This window comes from Dermacentor albipictus, chromosome 1 (assembly GCF_038994185.2).
Source record: "Dermacentor albipictus isolate Rhodes 1998 colony chromosome 1, USDA_Dalb.pri_finalv2, whole genome shotgun sequence".
NCBI classification, from domain to species: Eukaryota; Metazoa; Arthropoda; class Arachnida; order Ixodida; family Ixodidae; genus Dermacentor; species Dermacentor albipictus.
In genome coordinates, this window is record NC_091821.1 from 319247029 (window position 1) to 319272017 (window position 24989).

Below are 24989 nucleotides of genomic sequence, written 5' to 3' on the forward strand. Positions count from 1 at the left end.
AAAACATGGTAGCTGACCCACCACATTCCCAACTCATTCCACTGTTGTACTCAAGCATGAGCAAAACCTATCACACTGAAGCACACATAGAACTTTCTGTTAATAAGGAATGACCAACATTCAAAACTTCAACATTTTTTCACAGTGACTGCACAGAATTTATAGGTGCGAAAGGCACTGGAGCATGCAAATGTACAGTGTCGTTGGATACATAAACCTTAGCAACGATAGACAGCATTGTCCAGTCAGAGGGACTTGGCAGAACACAAAATAAGCAATTGTCACTCAAGGTCAGAAATATAAGATTAGATCCCTTTTATGCACTTTTTGATGTGACGGATGCTTACCATTTGCATTCAGCAAGGTGACAAAGTAGTACTGATGGTAAGGAGTGATTGGTCATAATGTCTAAAGAAGCTTTATCAATATATATCATGCTTCATGCATTATTATAGTAAGCACAAATGGTGACAGAGACTTCGAATAGTTGCAGGAAATGGTAGGTAATTTTGCAAGCTAAAATTGTGGGCTCTCTGCAGGTTTATGAGAACCCTGTTTAACGACGGGGAAGGTTTATTTACTGGTATGTCAGAAGCCACATGCCGACTGAACAACAGATAAAATAACATGTTTATTTATCATTTTAGTTTTTTATACCTTTCTCCTCTGAAGCCACTGATAATGACACGCATGAAAGTCGGGGATGCAACACAGCATTCACCACATTAAAAAAATTGCAGCAGAACCCATCTCACAATGACTGTCAAAAGTAATGCATTAGTATTGAATCAATATAGCAACGTATTGTATTGCCACCGTCAAAACGAGTTATGTAAGAGGCACGTACTGCAGTAGGACTCCTCTTTCATGCTTCCCTACATATACTCAGCGCCATCTAGTGCTGCCACCACAAAACCTGCATGTGGCCTCCAAAATGCAGGGCACACCGATGTGTACGAATTATGAAAAATGTGCCATGTGGCAACCGCGCTCCTCTGTTACGCTTCCTTTTGGACACACTGCACCATTTAGCGGCCTCTGACATGAGAAGCATGGTGCGCCAGTGCCTGCAGACACTGAGAATTGCACTCTCACTTGTCACACACTCAGTGGCACATCCTCAGTGACCCAACTTAGCGAGAGGTTCACAGAAGAGCGGCACATTCATGGTGCATTCATGGTGCATTCATGGCACAGCTCACTAAAGCGTTGTCATGAAGGGCATTCATTGAAAAGTGGCACATACAACCAGTGCATTTTGTGGCGCAGCCTGCTTATGTTTCAGGTTGCTGTTCCTGAGGAACCCTTGTGACGTGGGTTCAATTCCGCTCAGCATCGAAGAAATACAAGGGATCTTTTTCAAGATTGCAGAGCGGCACATTCCCAGTGGCACAAACCCAGTCACCCAAGTTCCAATCAAAGAGGTCCACTGGAGACCGGCACTGACCTAGTGAAGCATACCCAGAGCTGCAAGTTGGCATCAAAGAGTTTCTTCAAACAGCAGTACCTACCCAGTCCTGCGTCTACAGTATTACAAGTTGGTGTCAAAGAGTTTCTTCGAACATGGTACCGACCCACTCCCACATCTGCAGTGACCCATGTTGGCATGAAAGAGGTTAGTTGAAGAGTGGAACATATGTACGCATTGCTACATATTCACTGACCCAAGCTGCTTCAATGGTTGGCTTCGAACCCCAATACTTCAGCACAGCAACTCAATGTGCTACCCATTCAACGACAAACTACCCAGTGACTCAAGTAGGTGGGAAAATGATTAGATACAAATAAACATACCTAGACACAAAGATAGAAACATACATACATAGCCCGCGAAAAGTGCCTGAGGTATTTGAACCTAATGCATTAAAAAGCAATGCAGGGTCCTTTTCAGGTGCACAACAAAAATGGTAACCTAGGGCTTGGTAGTTGTACATATTAGTTGCAAAACTCACCTGGATCTCCGACAAGGAGCAAATGGGATTCACCACGAATTCGAGTGCCACTTGTATCGCAATGCTGGAAGTTAAAATAGTTTCCAAGCTTTAAAGGTACAACATAGAAATAACATGAGCAATTGGCAAGAATTTTTCACCACTTAAAGATTTAGGAAGAATAAATGCCAATAAATATTTTGGTAGAACTGCGATTCAAACACGGAATCCTTCCTGTTTTCTAATTACATCTGATTTTGAATAGCATCTGGCTTGGGATTACAGGATACCAAGCCATGTAGTATAACCATTCGGCTATCATCACACACTAGCACCAGCATGAATTCACATTGATCACTGCTGTTTGTGAAAGGGCATGTGTTTGTTGTCAGATGAAAGAAGAGGCATGTATAAGTCTTGAAGGAAAAGTTAAAGAAAAGTGTTGATATTATTTACAAAAAAGAAGAGGTTGCAATTCCAGTAGCTGTGTGATTGTAATTAGTTTCTTGTTGTGAAAAATTTGCGATGTCCACTGTGCAAGCTTCTACTGGTCCGGTTGAAGAAAAATATGTGCGCAAGTGTTTTGTCTGTGGACAGCTAGGAATTACGGCATTCCACAAGTACAACGTCAAATGGCAATTTTTCCTAACACGAGGCCAGATTCCTCCATGCCCACTTTGAGTGTAGCTATTACTGCAACAATTAGTAAGAGGCACTGTTTTCACACATACCTTGTGAAGATTCATGATCACATTCACAGTCACTTTCACATGAGTCTTTCACACATTTCAACTCTGCCTGTGTGTGTGACTTTTCACTATAACTGTGCAGGAATAATCTTTAGGGCCCAACAGACTTTCTGAGGTGATATGCCCAATAACCACTGGTGTCCTGTGTTGCTCGCCAGTTCCTTATATCTGATAGCCATGCCCTGTGCTGAGCAGATGTTGTCCTTATATGTCAAACATCTATTTTTATCTAGCAAGTCATTCATCACATATTTGAGGCTTTAGGCCCAGACATTAAGGGGCTCTGAAACACACTTTAAGCATTTTAGATAAACATCTTAGTCACTGGACAATGAAGTCATTATCATCTAGGCCTAATAGTACTTCTGTACTCATAGCCTACCTGCAGTAGCAACAACTTGATTTACACGAGTTCATTCATTTTGAATATATATATACAAGCAGCGTGATTGGAGGAGGATGAAAACATACACAGCAGCACTAATCCTGTTGTGTATGTTTTTGTCCTCGTCCCCTCATGCTGCGTTATATCTTCAACCACCTTCTCTTTCATTTCACCTCCTACAATCCCCTGCCACTTTTTGTGTTCATTCAGATACACCTTTATGATAGGCATCAGCTGGCTTTCTATACATGTCACAACTAAGCAGTGCCTCTGGCAGAAGCAAAAGAGGAGAAGTATCATAACTGATGGAGCAGTCGTGCTATCTGGTGGTGAAGTATACTGCTGTGCCAGTGCTATGGCCTTCAGGATCTATGCTTCTGCTAGAAGCACTGCTTTAGTGTGACTTTTACCTCCAGTGGCCATTGCGTTTGTGAGTATGCAAAAATATATCAATGAAACTTGGTGGGCAATTCAGGAAGCTAAAACAAAGAGCAGATGGTCTTTTGAACAAAGCTTTAAGCTCCTTGCTGCAAGCTGATGAATAAGGTTAGTCTCAAATGCTCATGACAGAATTATGTAGCGACTAACCTAGTTTATTTACTGTGTATTGTATTGTATTTGTTTTGTAGCTTTGTATGTAAGTTTGAAATAGGAGAATAGGAGAAAAACTTGGGCAGGTTGTATGTCAGGGACGCAGTCACAGTGGGGTACCTGAAACATTTCGAGGGTGTGTAGACACTAGGGTACAGAAATGACATAACCAAATAAATTTTACGTTTATTGAAGCATTAGAAAGCTTACATGCTTAACTTATGTTATAGCTAGCGGGGGTCTTATGGTCAAATTTTTCAGTCGTGCTCACTCCCTATTTATAGTGGGCTCATTTGTTTTTCAGAGGTTGTTTGGGCACTAGGGTATATAAATGACCCCCTTACTGATGGCACACGCAACTTCCCTGTAGATGGTTGGGGCTCCTCCATTTGCCTTAATCTCCTGCACCCGCACTCTCTAAAGAGATGGACAAGTTCCATCGTAGACAAAGGGGGTTGGATATCCACCTGCCTTGCTGCCCGAGTCCCTTCACGCCACTTCTGGACTCTACACATCGGATGCAGGGGGGCCCTACCTGAGCAATCATTAAATTTCTGCAAACAAATTGCACACTTGTAGGCCTTGTAACGCCTGATAAGCACCAGTTCGAAATTGATAGATTATACCTACTAACGCACAGTGAGCTCTCTCAAACGCGACCATTCCTGCTTGGATGGACAAATGTACTGTCAAGATTTGCCTCTCTGATTGCCGTATGCAAGGCTAAATATAGGTCCAACTGTGTCATGGGTGGCACGACAACGGTGATATCTGCGCACACGACCCATGCATGACTTAGTAATGGCTTCTTTCCTTTGGTAAATGATACCAAAGCAAGGCGTGTGTGTAATACTGTTGCAAAGGTATAAGTGATAACAATAACACGTTTTTGTTACATGCGGTTTTAGCAAGCGACCACCCCTGATCGATTTAACAGATGTTTCACATCAAAATCTTACAGCATGATTTGGAATGAAATGCAAGATGCCTTCTCTGGCTGGTAACTACATAATAATAATAATAATAATAATAATAATAATAATAATAATAATAATAATAATAATAATAATAATAATAATAACAACAACAACAACAACAACAACAACAACAACAACAACAACAATAATAATAATAATAATAATAATAATAATAATAATAATCAGCCTAGTTACGCCCACTGCAGGGCAAAGGCCTCTCCCATAGTTCTCCAACTACCCCGGTCATGTACTAAATGTGGCCATGTTGTCCCTGTAAACTTTTTATTACGTGTCCTCCTCATTACATGTCCTGTCCATGCCCATTTCTTTTTCTTGATTTCAACTAAGATGTCATTAACTCGCGTTTGTTCCCTCACCCAATCTGCTCTTTTCTTATCCCTTAACGTTACACCTATCATTCTTCTTTCCATAGCTCATTGCGCCGTCCTCAATTTGAGTAGAACCCTTTTCGTAAGCCTCCAGGTTTCTGCCCCGTAGGTGAGTACTGGTAAGACACAGCTATTATATACTTTTCTCTTGAGGGATAATGGCAACCTGCTGTTCATGATCTGAGAATGCCTGCCAAATGCTCCCCAGCCCATTCTTATTCTTCTGATTATTTCCTTCTCATGATCCGGATCCACCGTCACTACCTGCCCTAAGTAGATGTATTCCCTTACGACTTCCAGTGCCTCGCTGCCTATTGTAAATTGCTGTTCTCTACCGAGACTGTTAAGCATTACTTTAGTTTTCTGCAGATTAATTTTTAGACCTACTCTTCTGCTTTGCCTCTCCAGGTCAGTGAGCATGCATTGCAATTGGTCCCCTGAGTTACTAAGCAAGGCAATATCATCGGCGAATCGCAAGTTACTAAGGTATTCTCCATTAACTTTTATCCCCAATTCTTCCCAATCCAGGTCTCTGAATACCTCCTGTAAGCACGCTGTAAATAGCATTGGAGATATCGTATCTCCCTGCCTGACGCCTTTCTTCATTGGGATTTTGTTGCTTGCTTTATGGAGGACTACGGTGGCTGTGGAGCCGCTATAGATATCTTTCAGTATTTTTACATACGGCTCGTCTACACCCTAATTCCGTAATGCCTCCATGACTGCTGAGGTTTCGACAGAATCGAACGCTTTCTCGTAATCAATGAAAGCTATATATAAGGGTTGGTTATATTCTGCACATTTCTCTATCACCTGATTGATAGTGTGAATATGATCTATTGTTGAGTAGCCTTTACGGAATCCTGCCTGGTCCTTTGCTTGACAGAAGTCTAAGGTGCTCCTGATTCTATTTGCGATTACCTTAGTAAATAGTTTGTAGGCAACGGACAGTAAGCTGATCGGTCTATAATTTTTCAAGTCTTTGGCGTCTTGAAAAATTATAGACCGATCCAGTTAAATAAATTGTTAAATAACTTGTCCAGTTAAATAAATTAAATTCTGGGCTCTTACGTGACAAAACCACAACATGGTTATGACGCACGCTGTACTGGGGGACTCCAGATTAATTTTGACCACCTGACCACGTGCACCTAATGCATGGTGCACAGGTGTTTTTACATATCGCCCCCATCAAAATGTGGCCTCCAGGGCCGGAATTTGATCCCATGCCTTTGGACTTAGCAGTGCAACACCAAAGCCACTATGCCACCATGGTGGGTATCTTATCCAGTTCCCCATAGTGAGTGAGCACAATTATTTGAGGAAGAAGCAGGCAAACAAAAATAAGATGGTAGTGTTTATAGTGGGAGAATGCTGCTGTCGCAGCAAATGAGCTCAGAGTTAAAGTAATCCCTGCAGTTCGCTTCTTTTTAGTGACCAATTAGGAAGGGCAGCTAATTATATGAATGCAGTCACTATGCGAATAGACATGGTATGCGCATACACAGTATGTATTTCTTGAAGCACCACTTCAAGCATGCAGAGCAACCAAGAGCTGAAAACAATGTTTCGTCTAGATTACAGTTCTATTTAAGAGTGATGTATCCTGGCAACACCAACTGGTCAACATAGGGATCATGAAGCTTAGGCTAGAAATAGAGTTTTTTTTTTTCTTTGCTCTTTCCAAAACTGGCTTTTCCTTAATGTATTTTTTACAGATTTGTTTATATGGGGCATAAAATGAGAAAATGCTAGAGTTCTGTACATTTTCTGATGTGCTTAGTTCTAGCATAGTAGCTGCAAACATTTTTATTTGAGACATTTCTATAGGAACACCTAAATCAAATTGAATTAAGCTTGAACAGACCTCAGGAAAGCATTTACTCCAGTGAGAGTTAAAAAGAAAACGTTTGTTAAGGTATCAAGCAGATGATAACTACAAGTATGCAAAACAGTGGGCGTAAAATTTGAATACTGACCAAACTTCAAAAATTGAAAAGTGCATTGGAAATGAAAATCCGTGTAAAAAACAAAAGCCCCTTTCATCTCCTGATACATGCCTCATCTATGAGGCCTTAGTTCTTCACGAAAGTGAATTGAAATATGTATTAGGTGATGACTACAACAAGAAAAGGCAGGCACTTCGCCAAGCACAGTATTGACACGTGTACTTATCTTTATCAGGCGACCACGTTTGGCCGCCTAACAAATGTTATCGTGCAGCGCAGGACGCGCCTGCATGTAAAAGAAGTTTCTGGAAAGTTATCGATGCTTCTACACGGCTGTCTGTTGTCGCCGAACCTTGTGTTATCTGATTTCATCGCGTAACGCGAATGGTGTAGAACTTTGTAGAAGGCACGCGGGTCCGAACGATTAGTCTGGAACATTCGACGACTGCTCTATAAAAGCCGACGCGTTTGACCCGCTGATCAGATTTTCGACGATCGCCGAGCGTGTTCGCCGCTATCGTTGTGCTATAAGTGTAGCCTGTTTTGTGGGTACAGGTTCGCCCAATAAAAGTTAGTTTTCTTGTTCACAGTATTGCTACTGTGTTATTCAACGTCACCACCACGTGACAGTATGTTGAGCCACGGGGACTTCATTACCAGTACTTCTTTACAAGATTCAAGTTAATAATTTATGTCGAAATTTTTACACTGATGATAACCTGGCATAATCCTGAAAACCAAAACTCTGAAATTAAACCTTTTTCATAAGAATGCAACATTTCTTACTAATATTTCTTCCCAACAGTTCTTTGTTTATGTACCTGCATGGTCACAATAATGTAATAAATTTGCAATTTTTTTTGCTTCCGACAAACAAGACTGGCAGATTGGGTTAGCCAGTATTCCATTATGTTCAGGATTTCTAGCTCGAAGCAGTGGCAACAGTACAACATTGGGCAGGCCCGAGCCCACAAAGCCAAAGCGGTTGAAGAAATAATAAGTGACATCACATGCTGAAACAAAAAAGTGTTTGCAAAATGTGTTCCAAAATCGAGACATAAAATGTTACCCACACGAACGCCTCCAGCCAGAACCAGTGCCACAGCCAGCTTGACAAGGTACAGGCCATACACTTGAGGACACACACTGGCTAGGATGAGGTCTCTTCCAATGAGCGGACAATCCCTGTGCTCGTCCCAGAATTCTTTGAACTCTTTCTTCTGCACAAAACAGAACAGCATGCTACGTAGCATAGCCCTCTTATAACAAGCCTGGCTTTAGGTGGAACCTGTTCACCAAATCAAAGTTTCTACAAAAGAATTATCAGTTGATTCATGAGAATTCATGGAGAGACTTTACCAGAAGAAGAGACTGAAGCATCACATCAGCTCACCCCTTTGTGTGAGCTCTGTCGAGTGGCACTTACCACTTCTGCAGTGACGTCCTGTGAAGCGTACTGTTCTTCGGCAACTTCCACATTGTGCGCATGAAAGACAAAGTTGACATCAGGGCGCTGCCCACGGATGAACTTGTGCTGGCGTGCAGAGAGAATGCCACTGCGCAAATGAGATTCACTGAAGTTGTGACACCTTCAGGTTCAGAATAGTTTATCTGTAGAAAATTCAGCATATGCATGTTTTTTGTATCTTAAACATCCTTAAGTATGAACGTACAGCAGCATACCTGACTAACAATTACAGTTTTTGAGCATGCTTCGTCACGTGCAGAGATGTGGGCTCCAGATTTCAACTCTCAGAAATGCATAAAACGCATTTGACTATTTTGATTGTGATGTACTTGGAAAATACCTTGCCACTTAAGGAATTGGCCTAATATTGTGAATTGTCTCCACAAAGCAAAATAAAAAGAACTTTGCAAGTCATCAGGCTTGTGAGAGGCAGATTCACCTAAATGCGTTTTCAATTGCCATGTTAGACATGAAAACAGACACTTGTTTGTCATTATTCCTGGCTGGATCCTTTTCTCAACAGATGCAGATCGTTACTCTTAAAAAAAATAAACAGACAGACAGAACTCTCTATATGACCAGGCACTGGTATAGTGAATTAACAGACATTCATGTAACAACTATTCTCTCTAGCATACTCTACACATACTATAATCGATTATGCAGATTCAGTCAGAAGTGTGTTAAGACATATGCGCAACACATTATAACTCTTTCCTCCCTGGGCCAAGAAATATTGATAATTTTGATTGACAGATTTTCGACACACTGTCAAATGTTGCCGTCGAAATGCCCCCACGAGCAACTCCATGTACCATGTGAAATGAAGGCTGCACTTCTGAACTTATGGCTACATTTGGCCATTTTCAGTACATTGGGAAGTTTTGAAAAATAAAACTTCAACAGGAGGTATTGTTGAAGCTGGCCTCCACTACAGTCGACTCTCGTTACAATGGACCCTGATAATCTAACAAAAAAGTCTGTTTTATCCAAAGTCCGTAATATCCGAAATGCCTCACTTCTAAAACTTTCGTCGCAATGTCTAACAGCTTTATTGCAAAGAGTGAGTTACGAAGATCCAAAGTAAAAAAAAAAATTGCAATGTTGCACAAAAGGCAAAGCATCGATTGCGATTAAAGGGACCCTGAAACGATTTTGATGATTTTGTACAAACGTACTGAATCATTAGAGTAGGTCCTTTTGATCATTAATTGACGTGTCTAAGCACTCTGCATCGGAGCGGAGTGACTGCAGCGCATCGGACTGTCGCTATCCGATCGGCACCAGGATCTGCATGTTTGCGGCCGTCATTTTACACCACAAGAATACTACCACAACAGCGTTTTGCAAGTCCAGTATTCGGGTAAAGACAAGCGCAAGGGGACCAGGCCTTACCATTTGACCGTGCCATCTCATGGGGTGAGCAGAAACACAAACGTGAATGGTCTGCACGGTGCAGCCACCTGCTGGCACAGAGCTCAACTAAACATAGTAGCAGTAACGAAGTGTATTCTTTGCTGTTGGTGTAAATTTTTCACAGGAGTGTAATCGTTAGCACATTGTTTTTGTAAATGTTTAAAATGTATTACACTTGTTTAGAGCAATATTAGCTCTTTGATAGGGGGGTTAAGTTCTGTGCCAACAGGTGGCTGGACCGTGCACACCGATCAGGCCGCTCACGTACGTCTATGCTAAATTTCATCAGCTTGGGTTTATGCCTCCACCGATCCATCGAAACGCCCAGCTCGCTTGTGGTTGCCAGAATACCATACACGTTCGGCACTGTGACAGAATGCTCGCAACACACACTGCTTTGATAGATCTCGCTTGTGGCCAACTGCCAAGCAGCTGGCGGAGAGGTTGCAAAGGATTTTTGCACGCATGCTCCTCGAGAAGCGGAAGTAGATGACACGACGTGCTATCATGATGCAGAGCCAGTGAAGGTGGAGCTTAGCCCCAATCATTCGGTGAACGAGTTGAGAACAAAATGCATGGCTATGGAGGAGGGTAACTCGTAATCGTCAATAGCTCTCTTAATATAAGACACTTGACACAAATTGTGGTGTGAATGATTTGACTGTAGCTGTACGCTACTTTTCTACAAAATTTGTCCAAACCGTTTCAGGATCCCTTTAAGCAAGATAAGCGTGGCAGCAGCAGCAAGCAACTTGACCTTTGTGCTATCTCTCGCTCCAACGTGAACTAAACATCGAAAGCACAGCACATACGAAGCTATGAGCACTGGGTGTGCTTTGTCCACATCACAGATCGCTTTCAAGATACGACACCCACGTGGGCATGCACTCAGTCCACATTGCAGATTGCTTTCAAGATACAGCACCTGCGTGGCCATGCTGTTAACCGCAGCCACCCGAGTAGAACCCCCTCCCCCCTCATTCCCTCATTTCCTCACCTGCCCTTCGTGCCTCGCATGCAAAAGACTGTGTGCTTCTGCCCCGCTTTCCTGCCTCCCTTGTGTGCAAGATATTGAGCTGCGATCATCGCCTGACCCTAGCAAGTCACTTGCCAACCCATACCAACACGCAAAAGTTCGTTTTATGCGCCCAATTTTGACAAAAATTGCCGTTAATTTTGTCCGCTGTAGCTGATAGTCCGTTGTAATGTGGTTTATTAAAAGCGAACTTAGTTGCATTAACAAAATAGGTAGGACAAACTACTGGGCCAAAATAGGGTTCGTTACATCCGAAAATCTGTTGTATTTGGGTCTGTTGTAATGAACGTAGACTGTAATAATATGTCCAACGACAACTTTCTGTGGCAGCGCAGTCAAAGCTACGCACATGCACTCTCACATGCGGAGCTTCTGCTCTTATGTTACTACCCCAAGTGGTGCCGAAGTTTTGCTGGCAGTTTATAGGATAAGGAAAACCAGATGTGGACACCAGAAAGCCAGAAAACAAGGAACAGCAAGAAACGGAAATCCTTTCCTTAAGAAATATTTTTATTTGCCATGAAATAAATCCTGAACAAGAAAATAAACATAATTAGTGCTATAGTTTCTTTAACGGAACATAGCTGACGGTTGTTTATATTCGCTTACTGCATGCAGATGTGCAGTAAAACAATGTCTGCTTCAGCTCCGTAGCTTTCGCTGCGCTGTCACAGAAAGTTGTTGCCGGGTGTAGCACTTCCGCAATCAAACAATGCAAAATTTGCAAACAATGCACTTTGGCCGACTCAGGTGCATATCTTTTAAACGACAGTAGCAGTGAAAATGTGGGAGCTTCTTTTAAGATGTCTGATTTCTCGCTCTGATGTTCATGCTGCTTTAAAAATGCTTCAAATATCAGCACGTGTTCAGAACAGCATGTTGTTTTGCTTTATTGTGCTTGAATAATATTATGCGCAACTTTATTTTTTCTTGCAATAAGTCGTTTTTATCCATTAGCTTTTGGACAGCATATGTAACACATATTATGAGAAATCCTCCCTGCTGTGTACAGTCGACTTCGGACCAGCCTTTCACAGAATCTTGAATAGCAGTCTGATCCTTTCTTTTTGGAACATATCCTGTGCAAACACCTTTATTTATTAATGTGCAATACTGTGCAACACTGCAAATTACTGTGCAACAAATTATAAATTCAGTCGGACGACTTTATAAATAAGTGCTTAGGGCCTCCGAAATAACTAGTTATACAGGTCGCTTTGTTGTAAAGGTTATTTCTTTGTAGAGGCATTCATTGTAGAGACACTCAACTGTACTGCACAAAGCATGAGAAGTCTTCAGCTACAGTACAAGGTGCACAACAGCCGGCTTTCTTACAGAGAGAAACTAACCGAGCGATAATCGAGTACAAGGAGACTTGTGGATCTCCCCAACATGACAATCATGGCTTCAAGAACCTAAAGAATGCTGAAAAATAAAGATACTACATGCTTGCTGCAAGGAGCCAAAACAAGCATTTCCTCTACAATAGGTGCATACATATTGAAATTTGTAAATCCATGGCTTCCTTGCATAGCAGGGACATCACTATGGCATATATTCATGCCAGCAAATATGCACAATATTTCTTTCACCTTGTCCAACTTGGAGAAGTTAGAAACCAGAAGTACGGCAAATATTTTGTATACTCAAGACTTTATTTGCACCCAGTGCTATTAGTGACACTTGAAAATTATACTTTTTATTTATGGTTTGTTGCATCACTCTTTGAAATTTCACATAAGAATTCTCAAAAACTCCCTGAGCAATTATTTCTGCCTTTTATTTCTCCATTTGCAATTTTCTCTGATACTAAGCCCTTTATTGGACTGAAACAAGCACCACGAGGTTTCTGGAATGATATTTTGATAGTCCATGCTGACATAATATTGTGGGCATTTAGAGCCCCTTAATGCCCACAGCTAAGAGCAAACTAATTAATTTGGGTTTATTTGTGGATTCTTGCAAATCCTACTTACATTGTGTCTTTTTTTTTCCAGGACTACATGAACAATAACATCCATGCGTGTGCGTACAATAACATTTTTATTGCAGAGTGGAAATTCACTGCTACTATTTTAAAAAAAAACAATTAATTGTATTGTATTGTATTGGGTTTTATGGCGCATAAGCAACTCAGGCTATCATGCGACAAACACATGGTATAATTTATTTCAAAAATTGGGTATTCTCAGCGAAAGTCCATGTCCGGACAAGGACTCTGAGGAGCCCAACAAATAAAATGGAGACCTCAGCCTTCTTCTCAGGACTGAGAAAATGGGTGAGGTGCATCATAAGATGCGTGAAAAAACTGGGTAAGAATTTTTAGAATGAGTAGTTCAGTGATATATTATATTGGGCTGGTTGGTATACATTCCTTGTTTTATTTTGAGAGGATCTGAGATCTAAGGGGATCAGAGAAGACGCAATCTGAGAGGATCTGTTGATTTTATTCCCCACTTTGCCAACAGACGCATAGCATAGTTGTGTTCATTTAAATATATGACCTGGTCTGACAATAAACCAGTTGGCAGTTTGCACTTTTTCGCGTCAGTTTGTCTTCGTTCCTACTCAGTGTTCCTCTTGTCTCCATTAATGTGTGCCATACACAAAGCAAGAACAATGAAATTCCACTGTGTTACTTAATGCAGGCGCATATGAGCCACTCCTTCTGGTTAGCTTACTTTTTTGTCTTGTTGACATTTACATTTTCCTAGACGTAATATGTTTATGTGCTTGTGATATACATGTGCGTGTTATATGGGCAATGGAGTATCCTCAGTTTTTAAACTGTGCCCTGGGGTAGCAGCTGGCTCTAACATAATATTACCGCCTGTCCGCAGTTATTAGACGACAAACAAATAAGAGTTAAAGTTGCATTACAGCTCTTTAGTTACAATTATAACCATCCCATTTTTTCTATTGGTAAAAAAATTACTATCCCTCACATCATATTTGTGCAAATACAGTACTTCTAATGTGATGTCCAGAGATATGGTCCAGTCCATGGCATAACTGCTTGTGATGGCAGGACTAACCTGACCACCACTTCCTGTCCAGGCTTGCAGCATCCAACCAAGTCATCTTCAAGGACAACCCACATGCTTCCAGGAACATTGCGAAGAACAAGGTTGTTGGCTTTCTCCTGAATCAGTACTTCCTGGTAGTCACCGCACTTGGACAAGTCTGTTTCTGTGTGAGAGAAGCAGAAAGAACATGAAAAAGAGAAGTCAACCACACAAAAACCGTGTTTCTAACATGAAAGGCTAAAGGAGTTGTTGGGCTCATTGGTATTTGCTCACCGACATAATGTAGCACGAAGGCACAATTACAAAGAAGAGACACAGAACATGTCACAGGCGCCTGTGATATGTTCTGTGTCTCTTCTCTGTAATTGTGCCTTTACGCTACATTATGGTGCTGCATTATGAATAAACATTGGAAGCAGCTGTCCTGGCTCTTTTATGCAAGTCTGATGTAATAGTTCTGCAGAAACCCACAAGGTGTAGAGAAGTAATTAATAAGGGGAAAATGAGACATCCACCCAAATGTAGCTAAGTGCTACAAAGGAAACCCATACAGGTTCCCCGAAAGAAAAGCTTCGCAGTTGAAAACTTCGTCCTGGTCTGGGTCTCAAACTCAGGACCACCACCTTTCCTAGGCAGCTGCTCTACCATCTGAGCTAACCAGGTGGCTAGCAGATGGCAGGCGAAGTCGAATTTATCAACAACTCAGAAGCAAAGGCAAGAGTTTTTGTAGCACTTAGCTACATTTGGGTGGATGTCTCATTTTCCTTTTATTTATGCAAGTCTTCTGATTAAAACAACATTTTTTGCAACAGTGCTGCAACATTGTTCCAGAGGTGTTGCTGTCGTGCTTAATGGATGGAAGTAAAGTTAACAACAATAGACTGCTCTGCTCCTGCAAGCACTTGCAACCCGACTTGTACAGAACGCTAGAAAAATGTAGTAAAATTAACTTACTTTGTTCCAAACAATTTAGGAAAGTAAATAGAGTATAAATTACCAAACTCTGGAAAGTATTTGAGTAATATACTGAATAACACACACATAATTCATTATCTGACATATACATACTTCCAAGATGCAAATAACCTTATAAGGTTACAAAAACATTGCCAAGTTCCAACAACAAAACCCAAAAATTGCAAGGAAATACTTAGCAATATGTGTGACTCTGTAGGAATCACACATCACATACTGTGTCAGCAAATGATAGTTACGGCATGAACACCCAATTAGAGTGTTGCTTATTTTGTTGAAAATGTTTTGCTGCATTCTGTGCCTATCACGGGCAAAGCTTCTGCATCAGCTCTACAATTTTCGCTTTTCACCACCATGGTTGCCTGCCTCCTTTCAGCCTCCTTTCAGCCTCCTCGTTGCTACAACCTCCAATGACATCATGCATTCTACCACCATGTTGCACCATTGCCTCAAACACCTGCAAGCTTTTCTATTCTGAACTGCTGTTGTCACTTTCATGCACAGCTCTCACCACAGCGTCTTACAGAGCATATCTTGCTAAGACTTCTACTTTTACGTAATTATGTTTAATTGCATGAGGCGCTCATCAAGACTATGCATGAAAATGAATGAAAGGAGTCCACTGTGTCTATGCTAACTTGCAGCTCATTAACCCAGTTCCTTAGTCTGCAGCAATTGTTTACAAATTGCATACACTTGTGCCTTGTAGATAAGCTTGCTAGGAAATTATGTGTTTCAGTAATTATACCTATGTTTGTCACAATCACCCAGCTCAATTCTGAAAGCTCTAAGTCTGTTAATATCCTACACTATATCTGAGCCAAGTTTCAGCTTGCTACTCAGCTCCTTTGCTTGAAGCAACTGTTTGAAACCTCATAGCAAGTTTTGGACACTATGTACAGGCCAGACGCATGCTGACACGAAAAATATGATGTGAAATTTACTGTAACTGCCAATCAGAAAATCACTTATTGGTTCACACGACTGGCTGTTTCTCAAAATATGTATCTGACCTTCAGACAGTTTCGTATTTCAAAATATGCTGTGACTATATTGAAAAATGGGTACAAGACACCAGGGAAAGTACATTTAAGTTAAAGTAATTTATACTAACCTTTCATATCATTACCCTACTACACTGTTTTATTTTTTGCTGGAGTTTGTTTCTATTAGATTAACACTGTCATCAAATTGTCACCCAGCAAAACGTGCACCTACAGTACCCAAAGTTTCCTCAACGTTGTCGCCAATTCTATAGCAAATGTGTCTGGTCAGATTGTATGTACATCACAAATGGTGTTATACATTCTCGAATTATATGCAAGTGCCAGTGATTATTCTGCAATCGACAGAGAGACATGTATAAATAGCTGTTGAACTCAACCTGTGGGATTAGCTTCAAACCTGTGGATTAAATTAGTAAACAAATAATTATTTGCTTTAAAATTGTAGGCATGCATATTTCCTGTCAGCACTCTTCTCAGTTAGTATTACTGTAGAGTACACTGACAAATGCACAACAGATGCTATGTGACAAGGAGTGCCCTTTGTTACAGTGAGGTACCACAGTGGACATTAGTACCAATCACAAAAAAGTAAGGATTACTGATTGTTATTGCAGCTACTGAGAACATAACATGGCCAAGGAAACAATGAATTAGTGTATTGGAGATGGGCAAGGTACAATAAAAGAGGCAACTACTGCTAGAGTCACTACTATTGGTGGGTTTTCTCAAGTATGCCTCATCACCTACTTATTTCTCAGTCTCTTAGCTTAAAAACCATATTGTGCAGTGCCTTGCCCCTACTTCATTTTTCATCCATCTTATTTTGTCTTTTAACCAACATCAATGTAGCCTCACAGCTTATAAAGTCAAACTTCGCTATACAAAGTTGCATCCAACCCAAAATTACCCTCATTATATGATAGTATTTCCCATAAGCATATATTCAACACACACTGATGTCATGGGAGACATACTTTATATTTACTTCGTTATATTTAATAATTTGTTATATCTATTTTCCTTGTATGAATGTTCAACTGCATATAAAATGAGACTGCTAGAAATTCCCTATTCAGGTAAGCACCCAAACATTTATATTTTTAACATCCTTCATCTTTTCAACTGCAGTACTCAAATTTATAACAGCAAGAATTAGTGAAGGCAGGAGAAGCAGTCTAGCTTGTCTGACCCAAGCAATTAGTGCTGTTTAGTCTTTCTTCACCTTCCCCAGGTAAGTGCAAGAAGCCCAGCTTTCAAATCACATAACAAATAGATTGGACACCTTGAACCAGCTTCCTTGCACTGTAAATAATCCTTCTACAGCCACCGGGACAGAGAAAATTAGGTGCAACACTTGGAATTATTTTGGCCATGCGGCACATGCACATATATAATCATCACGTGTACTTCTCCACCTCAAGGTTATGTTGGCAAGCTAGTTTGTTTTCCTTGTACTCTCCTATAGGAGAGTAAGGAAAACAAACTAGCAGACTCTTGTGCTCTGCATTGGTGAAGGATTTTGGCTGTGCAAAGAAGCTACCTTAGAGGTTCAGCAAAAGTTACATGGTTTAGTACACACAATTACCCCATGCTAGTACTCAGGTGCAAAGCTTCCGTGATGAGCCAGAAAGCTGTTCTAGTTGGTTGGTTGCCTTGTGCGTTTTATCTACGCATTAAAGATGAAGTAACATGATATACAAGGACCAGTGAGACAGTTGAGCACTCGCCCTGCAAATATTGTCACACAAGTTCTCACGATACAGTACAAGTTCTGAAGGAATCTTCCGTGTGGCATTTACAATGCTAAAATGCAAGCAACCAAAGTTGGTGAGTCCAATTAGCTAGCAAATCAAGATGGTTCATACCTTTTGAGGAAGGCATAAACTTGGAGCCACGACAACCAATTGGATTTGGACATGTGGTAGGCTTGGTCAGCATGCAGAACATGACCAAGTCAGCCCTGATGGTGAAAGAGTAGCCACACGTAGCACACAGGTAGTCCCTCGAACGTTCCAATACCTTCATTCCTTTTATTCTCAAAACTGTTCCTGTGAGAAAGCAAATGAGGAATAATATATAGCATAAACAATGGCTGCTGTTAATGCTTCTTATTACTGAACTCTCTAGGAGCAAATGCCTATAACACTCTTATATACCTCAGAGAATAAAAGGAAGGTCATTGTGCACAAAAAGGGAGTAACAGGTTAACTGTTGCAAAGAAGAAAGACTGGTGGACAAACGACTATAACGGGGGGAGTTATACATACACAAAAGCCACTATATCTCAAGTGACAATGAACATATATCTGCCAAGTGTGTCATGTTATGATATCAAAAACAGGCACCATAGCATGTTGCTGCCCCAAGCCATCTTAAATATCACACTACAAATTGCATGCAATGTCTGTCTCCTATAACAAAAACAAAATTCCACATACTATACTAGCTCAGCTTTTCAGTTAAAAGTAAATATAAACACTCAGGCATATCAAATTTTCTGACAGTCCAGTCCATGATTAACTTAAAACAAGCTATGCACAGCCCTAACATGTGAGCACAGGAGCATATGCGTGCATGACATTACCAGTTATGGCCTGAAATCTTGAGACTTGCTTGCATTTTGGCAGGGTGGCTGTTTGAATGAACTGAGGGAGGTTTACAAGTCGAAGATGGACTTTCTCTTTCAAATTCTGAAAAAGCAGCAAAATATAGCCTATGAGGCAATGAGAGAGAGCGAGATTGGCTCTTTATTAGAAAAACAGAATATATGTGCTTAAATTGTTGCAGCTGCTGAGCAAATTCCTGCAAGACTAGAAAGAAAAAAAAGAGTTTTATCAAGCCATATCTCAAAGGGAGAATTAACGTTACAGAATAATGTAAAACAACTCTACTGCTGGTTTGATAGTCAACTGCACAGCTTGAAGCAGGCAAGCAAGCTGCTTCCTCACCGTTATAATATACAGCTTCACAGTTTATACAGCAGCTACATGCAATTAGGGCAAGCCGCTTCAACATGATGTATGGATGAAATACTGATGGCACATCGGAAATAATGAGAATTAGTTACACTCACTGTAGTTCCATGAACAAAAAATTTCAGCAAAACCCATCTCACAACATTAATGTGATTAGCTTTAAAGAGTCCTGAAAGAGTCCCTTGGGCTTGATGAAATAACATAGTCCACGGTTAGCATACGCTGCTGTGAACATCTCAGCCAAGTTTTGCTGTTGTATATGGTGAGAGGAGCTTGGAAGTGGATCGCAAAGTAATCTTTCTCTTAAGCGCTCTCTTTCCAACAGAAGGCCCTGTCTTCACTCTCTTCCAGATGCTCTATTTCACCATTGGATAATTTATTTCCTCATTCCCATTAGACAGCTGCTATTGGCCGATAGCTGACATCAAGCTGCAGTCGGCTACATGGCGTAGACACACCGCGGCTGCCGCAGGGTGCTGCCACGAGTCCACTGGTGAAGCACACTGTGGCTGGCTGAAGACAACCGTGTTAAGCTCATGTTTAGCGCGTCGTGGGCAGCAAAGGCAGAAATCTATGTTAACATCCAAAATGAAATTTGAACTGCACGCCATGGTGAAACATAGAAGGTGGAGCATTGTGCGCATGCCCCACTGCGCCATAGCCTTCACAGTGCAAGGCATTGAAGAAGGAACAGGATTACAGCGGAAGCCGTGTTTGCCAATAACTCTGGTTCTGCTGAACGAATTGAGGTACTTTTTGTGGCAAAGTATTTCTGAAATAGCCTATTTTCACTTCAACTGCCTTTCTACACTTCAATCAAAAGTGGTTCAGGGCCCCTTTAAAGCAATTAGTGACGCACTGTATTGCCGCCGCAAGTACGCATGATCTATGAGGTGTGTACGCAACCAGGTTCCTCTACCGTGCTTCCCAATGAACACGCTGTGCCATCTCATGGCGCTGTGCAACGTTTGCGTGTGGCACATACGTATATATATTCAGACAAGATTGCCAGAGAATAAATGACGTGGGTTCAATTCTACTCAGCAGCAGAAAAATATTTAATGATTTTTTTGTAATTGGAGAGCAGCTCATACCCAGTGACCCAAGCTCGACGGTTGGCTTTGAACCCTGTTTTTTCAGAACAGCAACTCAATGCTGTACCCGTTAAACCACAGACTACCCAGTGACTCAAGTTGGCAGGAAAACAGATAGAAAGATAGTTCCCTGAAAATGTGTGAAGTTCCCAAGAATGCTAATTCAATCAATAATTTGTTACATGTACATGAATGTGTCACATGTACATGAATGTGCCACTCTGTCGTGTTAATTCTGCCGCCTTCATTTATTAATTTGTTATTTCAAGAAGATGTTCACTAATATTTAATGAATATGATGTTTACCTATGCACTGTAGTCTTTTTTTATTACTATTGTTCTGTCCATGTTCTGTTGCTGCCGGTTTTTATGTACGGGGGTGCGCCCCTCTGTCAAGCCAGTCATAGGCGTTTTGGGTGCACCCCTAACATCCCTGATGTTGAAATAAAGGTATTTGTATTTGTATTTTTAATGCAATTAGCATCCTTTGGTAACTTGACCCACTTTTCAGTTTGGATGTAACCCCTTTCACCCAGTGACCAAAGTTGCCTTCTAGCTCGGGCCACTAGGTGTGTGCTGGCTGCTGTCTTGCCGAGGTACCTGGGTATGTGGCCGAATAGAGAACTCACTGCTGGCTAGCCTAGTAGACAACTTGGGTCAATCGGTATGCACCACTAGGTACATGCCCAAAGAGACAACTTCAGCACTGTGTGTGTGACATTGGTATGTGCCCATTCTTGACCAATCTCCTAGAATGGATGTGCCAAGGTGACGCAAGGGGTGTGCAGCCTTAAATACATTAAAGCGATAAAGCCCCATCCACAATAGACAGAACACAGCCGCTGAATGATCATGATGATGACCTTAATGGAGAGTCATTGTAATGAAGTTGCAGCGAGGATACTAGCGATACTATAGAGCTCCATCTATTGTGCAGTGCATGATTAAAACAAGATATACTGTGTCATGGTATCATTTAGCATTGTTGTTGGCAGCTGCAACAAATTTGTGTCTCTGCTGTGGCAATACGGTTTGTCGCTACGTTGCTTTAATGCTAATCGCACATTCATCTTCAGATGGGCTCTGCCGGAATTCTTTTTAGAATGCATATTTACTGTATAAGGAACATAAGGAGGCCAAAGGAAAAAGGCTGCATAAGCAGCCAAGCCAATCAGCTTCTTTTTACATTAAGGTAGTGGAAATAATGTATGCAGTAGGGGCAAAGTCACAGCATAATGGCCATAAAATGGAAATGAGGATACTGAGGAGTTTTGCATGACAGTATGGAAAAATTAAGCACATTCTTACAATGACAAAAATTGACTAAGCCACATGGCAATGCACCACTCTGCCAAGCCATATTGTATTCATTTATGTTTCAGGTGCATGTTTGGTTGGCCACTCTCAAGCAACTCATCCATGCTGCCTTGGGTCATTTGTCCTTAAAATAGTATTCCCGATGAAGTCGTTTCCACATATCTGAGCCTTCAGGTAACTAACCTTTTATGAAGTGTTGCCACATAATAACGTCTGTATCATTTTTTGTTATCTATGCCAGCTGGTTGTACATTTTCTTTTTTTCTTTTTTTTTGCTGTATCCTGCATATTTCATATAATTTTTATTTTATTTTACAAATACCTCACAGGCTCCATGTAGGAGTATTATGTGAGGTGTACTAGACAATAATTTTTAACAAGAAGACGAAAACAAACAAAAGAAATTCAAGAACCAGGTATTATACAATGGTAAAATGTAGTAGATATTGTGTAACGTTGTAATAATAGAATACTTAGTAAGTCTTATACAAAACTGAGTGGGCCTACACGATATCCCTATAATATCTATAAACATGATTTCAAGTGATCATGTGGTTAGCAAAAACAGTCATAGATGGTTAGCATTTTATTTCTAAATGCCATATGGTCATGAATACAGACTACATCATCAGGGAGGTCATTCCATTGACCAATTACACATGGAAGCGTAGATGTGTTAAAGGCTTGGGTACGGTCGAAAATACGAGTAAAACTATGTTGATTATGAAGCCTGCGAGATATGTGATGTGGTTTTGATAGTGGTAAGGTATTTTTGTGCGCGCTGTAGACTATTTTATGCAATAAACAGAGAGTGGCTATTTTCCTACATGATTCCAAGAATGATAGTAATAATGAAGTTTTCATGTTAGGCACGCTGGAGTGTCGCTTATAGTCTCGAGCGATGAAACATGCAGCGCGGTTTTGCACAGATTCCAGTAAGTTGATTAGATAGACTTGGTCAAGTGACCAGACAGATTATGCATATTTGAGTTGTGTATGAACAACTCTCTGGTATGCTACTAGTTCCGTGCTATGGAAGGTGCCACATGAAGATTACAATCCAAGTATCCTAGTGCACGCGATGTCATGGGAATAATTTTTTCTACGTGTGTTGACCAAGAAAGATTAGACGTGAAGTTAATACCAAGGTACCTGTAGTTGGGCGTTACCAATATAGAATTATTGTTAAGAGTGTATGTGTAAGTAGAGTTTGATTGCTTTTGGCTGAACGTCATTAGTTTGCATTTGTCAGCTTTAACTGTAATTTGCCACTGCGAGCACCAAAGAGTGATTTTGTCAAGATCCTGTTGTAGTACCAGATGATCTGCGTGAGTTATAATTTTACAGTATATTATGCAATCGTCAGCAAACAAACGGATGCTAGATGTTATATGAGATGGAAGATCATTAATGTAGATAAGAAATAATGAAGGACCCAGGACGCTGCCTTGAGGAACACCATAAGTAACGTCAGATAACATAAATGAGGTGTTATTAACCCAAGTAAACCGCTTGCGTAGGCATCAAAAGTTATGGAGCCATGATATAGTTAAAGAACCAAGGTTAAGGGACGACAGTTTAGTAATTAAACGGCAATGTGCTACACGATCGAAAGCTTTTGAAAAATCGACATAAATGCAGTCTGTCTGTGTGTTACTTTCCGTATTAGAAAATAGGTCATGGGCGAATTCTATTAGCTGGGTTTCACATGACAAGCCTTTTATGAAACCATGTTGTTGGTGAAAAAAGAAATGGTTGCTTTCTAGATGTTACGCAATGTTAGATGCAATTATGCGTTCAAATATTTTGGAAGAGATGCTAGTCAGGGATATGGGGCGACAGTTATTTACATTACTTTTGTTTTCACATTTGAATATGCATATCACCTTGCCAATTTTCTAATCGTGTGGAAGCGTACCATGGAGTGGATAATGACTGAGTGAAGATATGGTAAAGGATTAAACTGCAAGGGATTATTGTTAGCTCGAGGATTTTAGTGTTGATTTCATGAATACCAGAGCTTGTGGATACTTGAAGTTTCGTTATTACGGCAGCGATCCTTTTTACGGTTAACTCTATGCAATTCATATACCTATAATGATGTCAGCAATACTAGGAATATTTGAGCAGTTTTTCTTCGTAAATACGGATGTAAAGTGCTTGTTTAAAACATCGGCACATTTTTCTTCTTGAATCGAATTACTGGTTTCATCCTGTAGTGTTAAGTTAGTCGGAGAGGAAGCTGGGGAAATGGTACACCAGAATTTTTTGGGATTGTTAGCCATTAGGAACTGTAGGTCATGCAAAAAAAAGAACTTATGCTTAGCTTTACGAACAGCATGACAATATGCGGTTTCGCATTATGTTTGGTTTAACCAAGATGCAGGAGTGTTTAGTCGTTTATCTATTTTGAACAAGCGTTTCTTTTTATTTTGTAGAGTTCGCAGAGATCTATGATACCACAGTTTTTATATGTTAAGTCAGAATGAAATTAAAGGTGTATGTGTATGCATTAGTGTTAATAACTTGTGTTTGAAAATCGTCCAGTTTTTGTCGACAGTATGGGATATGCTTTCTTTAATCTGCTTTTTGCTTTTCTTGTCTTCTTGCAAGCAATGTTTCTCTTTGTTTATGCTCTATTTTCTTTACATTATTTAACCCCACCGCTACCCCTTACTGTATGGTCCTTCTAGAGCTTGTAAAGTTTGCGTAAGTAAGTAAATAAACAAACAAAAGAATGGCACCCAAGTGAAAGTTTTTATTCGGTCCGATCGAGTGGACTATACTTGCTCGAACACCAGCTAAAACCATCAGACACTAAAAGGAAACCGGCTGAAGAGCTGAGAATTGGATAATAAGCCACTTCGAATGGTCAGTAATTATACCTAGTAAAGGCAAAAGACAACACGCGAACAGACGTGTAGGCAATAAGCACATGTGCAATAAATGTGAAGAAATTTAAATAGCAACCCAAACCATGATTATAGAGTGTGATTGCGTATGTAATTAAAGAGAAAGGGAGAGCGATATCAAAGCCAGCCTCACGTATTTGTCTCCAACTGTGCAATCATCCAGAGCATCTCTCAATGCCAAAGCCACGGATGTGTTCATGGAATCAAGGGTTTTCAGAGGGTAGTAGAGGAGAGATTCCCCGAACTCCACGCTGGCATCAAAGAGTGTAGTACCGCTAAAAGAAAATAAGCATCATTGTACACATAGAACATGGTGCCATATCCGAACACAATGCTAAATATAATGTCACACGCCAACGCGCAGGACCCGGTTCATTCTTGCACCGGCCAACAGCAGTACAGCAATTAATGCAGGTAGTACTGATATGGAAGAACAGGAACGATGGTGGAAGAACTAATATACCAATATTGTCTTACTTGACTCGTAGGCAATAATGTCGCCTGTCATCGTCAGATGCCAGAATAGCCTCAAGATCATGCTTATGATTTTCCAGCAGAAACGTCTTCAAGAAACCTGCATAAAAGATTGGCGATTATTCGTTCAACTCAGGGATGACAACAACATCCCACCTTCGATGCGGTTCATGTACGACGACGTTTAGGTCGGCGATTGAAATTAAACACTCGGCGAACTGAATGTGTGCCGTCTGCTAGACTAGTACAGACAACGCACGCGCGCGCATTTGTTGGGAAGTGTAGCTCGAGTCGTAGCTGCTACGAGCCGTTCTAGCA

The 24989-nt window shown here is 40.8% G+C and overlaps 1 protein-coding gene across 2 annotated transcripts in view; it reads right to left on the reverse strand.

The window, feature by feature from the left end:
• The window catches only part of LOC135903926 (uncharacterized), a 43322-nt gene extending 18353 nt beyond the window's left edge, over nucleotides 1-24969 (reverse strand). The window contains exons 1-9 of one of the 2 annotated variants that reach the window (XM_065434403.1): nucleotides 24828-24969; nucleotides 24675-24771; nucleotides 24331-24472; nucleotides 18484-18589; nucleotides 17765-17947; nucleotides 13927-14080; nucleotides 8398-8527; nucleotides 8045-8191; nucleotides 1953-2016 (exon numbers count right to left, since the gene is read on the reverse strand). In XM_065434403.1, coding sequence (XP_065290475.1) covers nucleotides 1953-2016; nucleotides 8045-8191; nucleotides 8398-8527; nucleotides 13927-14080; nucleotides 17765-17947; nucleotides 18484-18589; nucleotides 24331-24472; nucleotides 24675-24771; nucleotides 24828-24843 — 1039 coding nt within the window. In that variant the 5' untranslated portion in view covers nucleotides 24844-24969. Of the gene's footprint in view, nucleotides 1-1952; nucleotides 2017-8044; nucleotides 8192-8397; nucleotides 8528-13926; nucleotides 14081-17764; nucleotides 17948-18483; nucleotides 18590-24330; nucleotides 24473-24660; nucleotides 24772-24827 lie in introns of those variants that run through there. The other variant, XM_065434409.1, reaches the window with a different exon arrangement.
• Nucleotides 24970-24989: the final 20 nt, after the last annotated feature.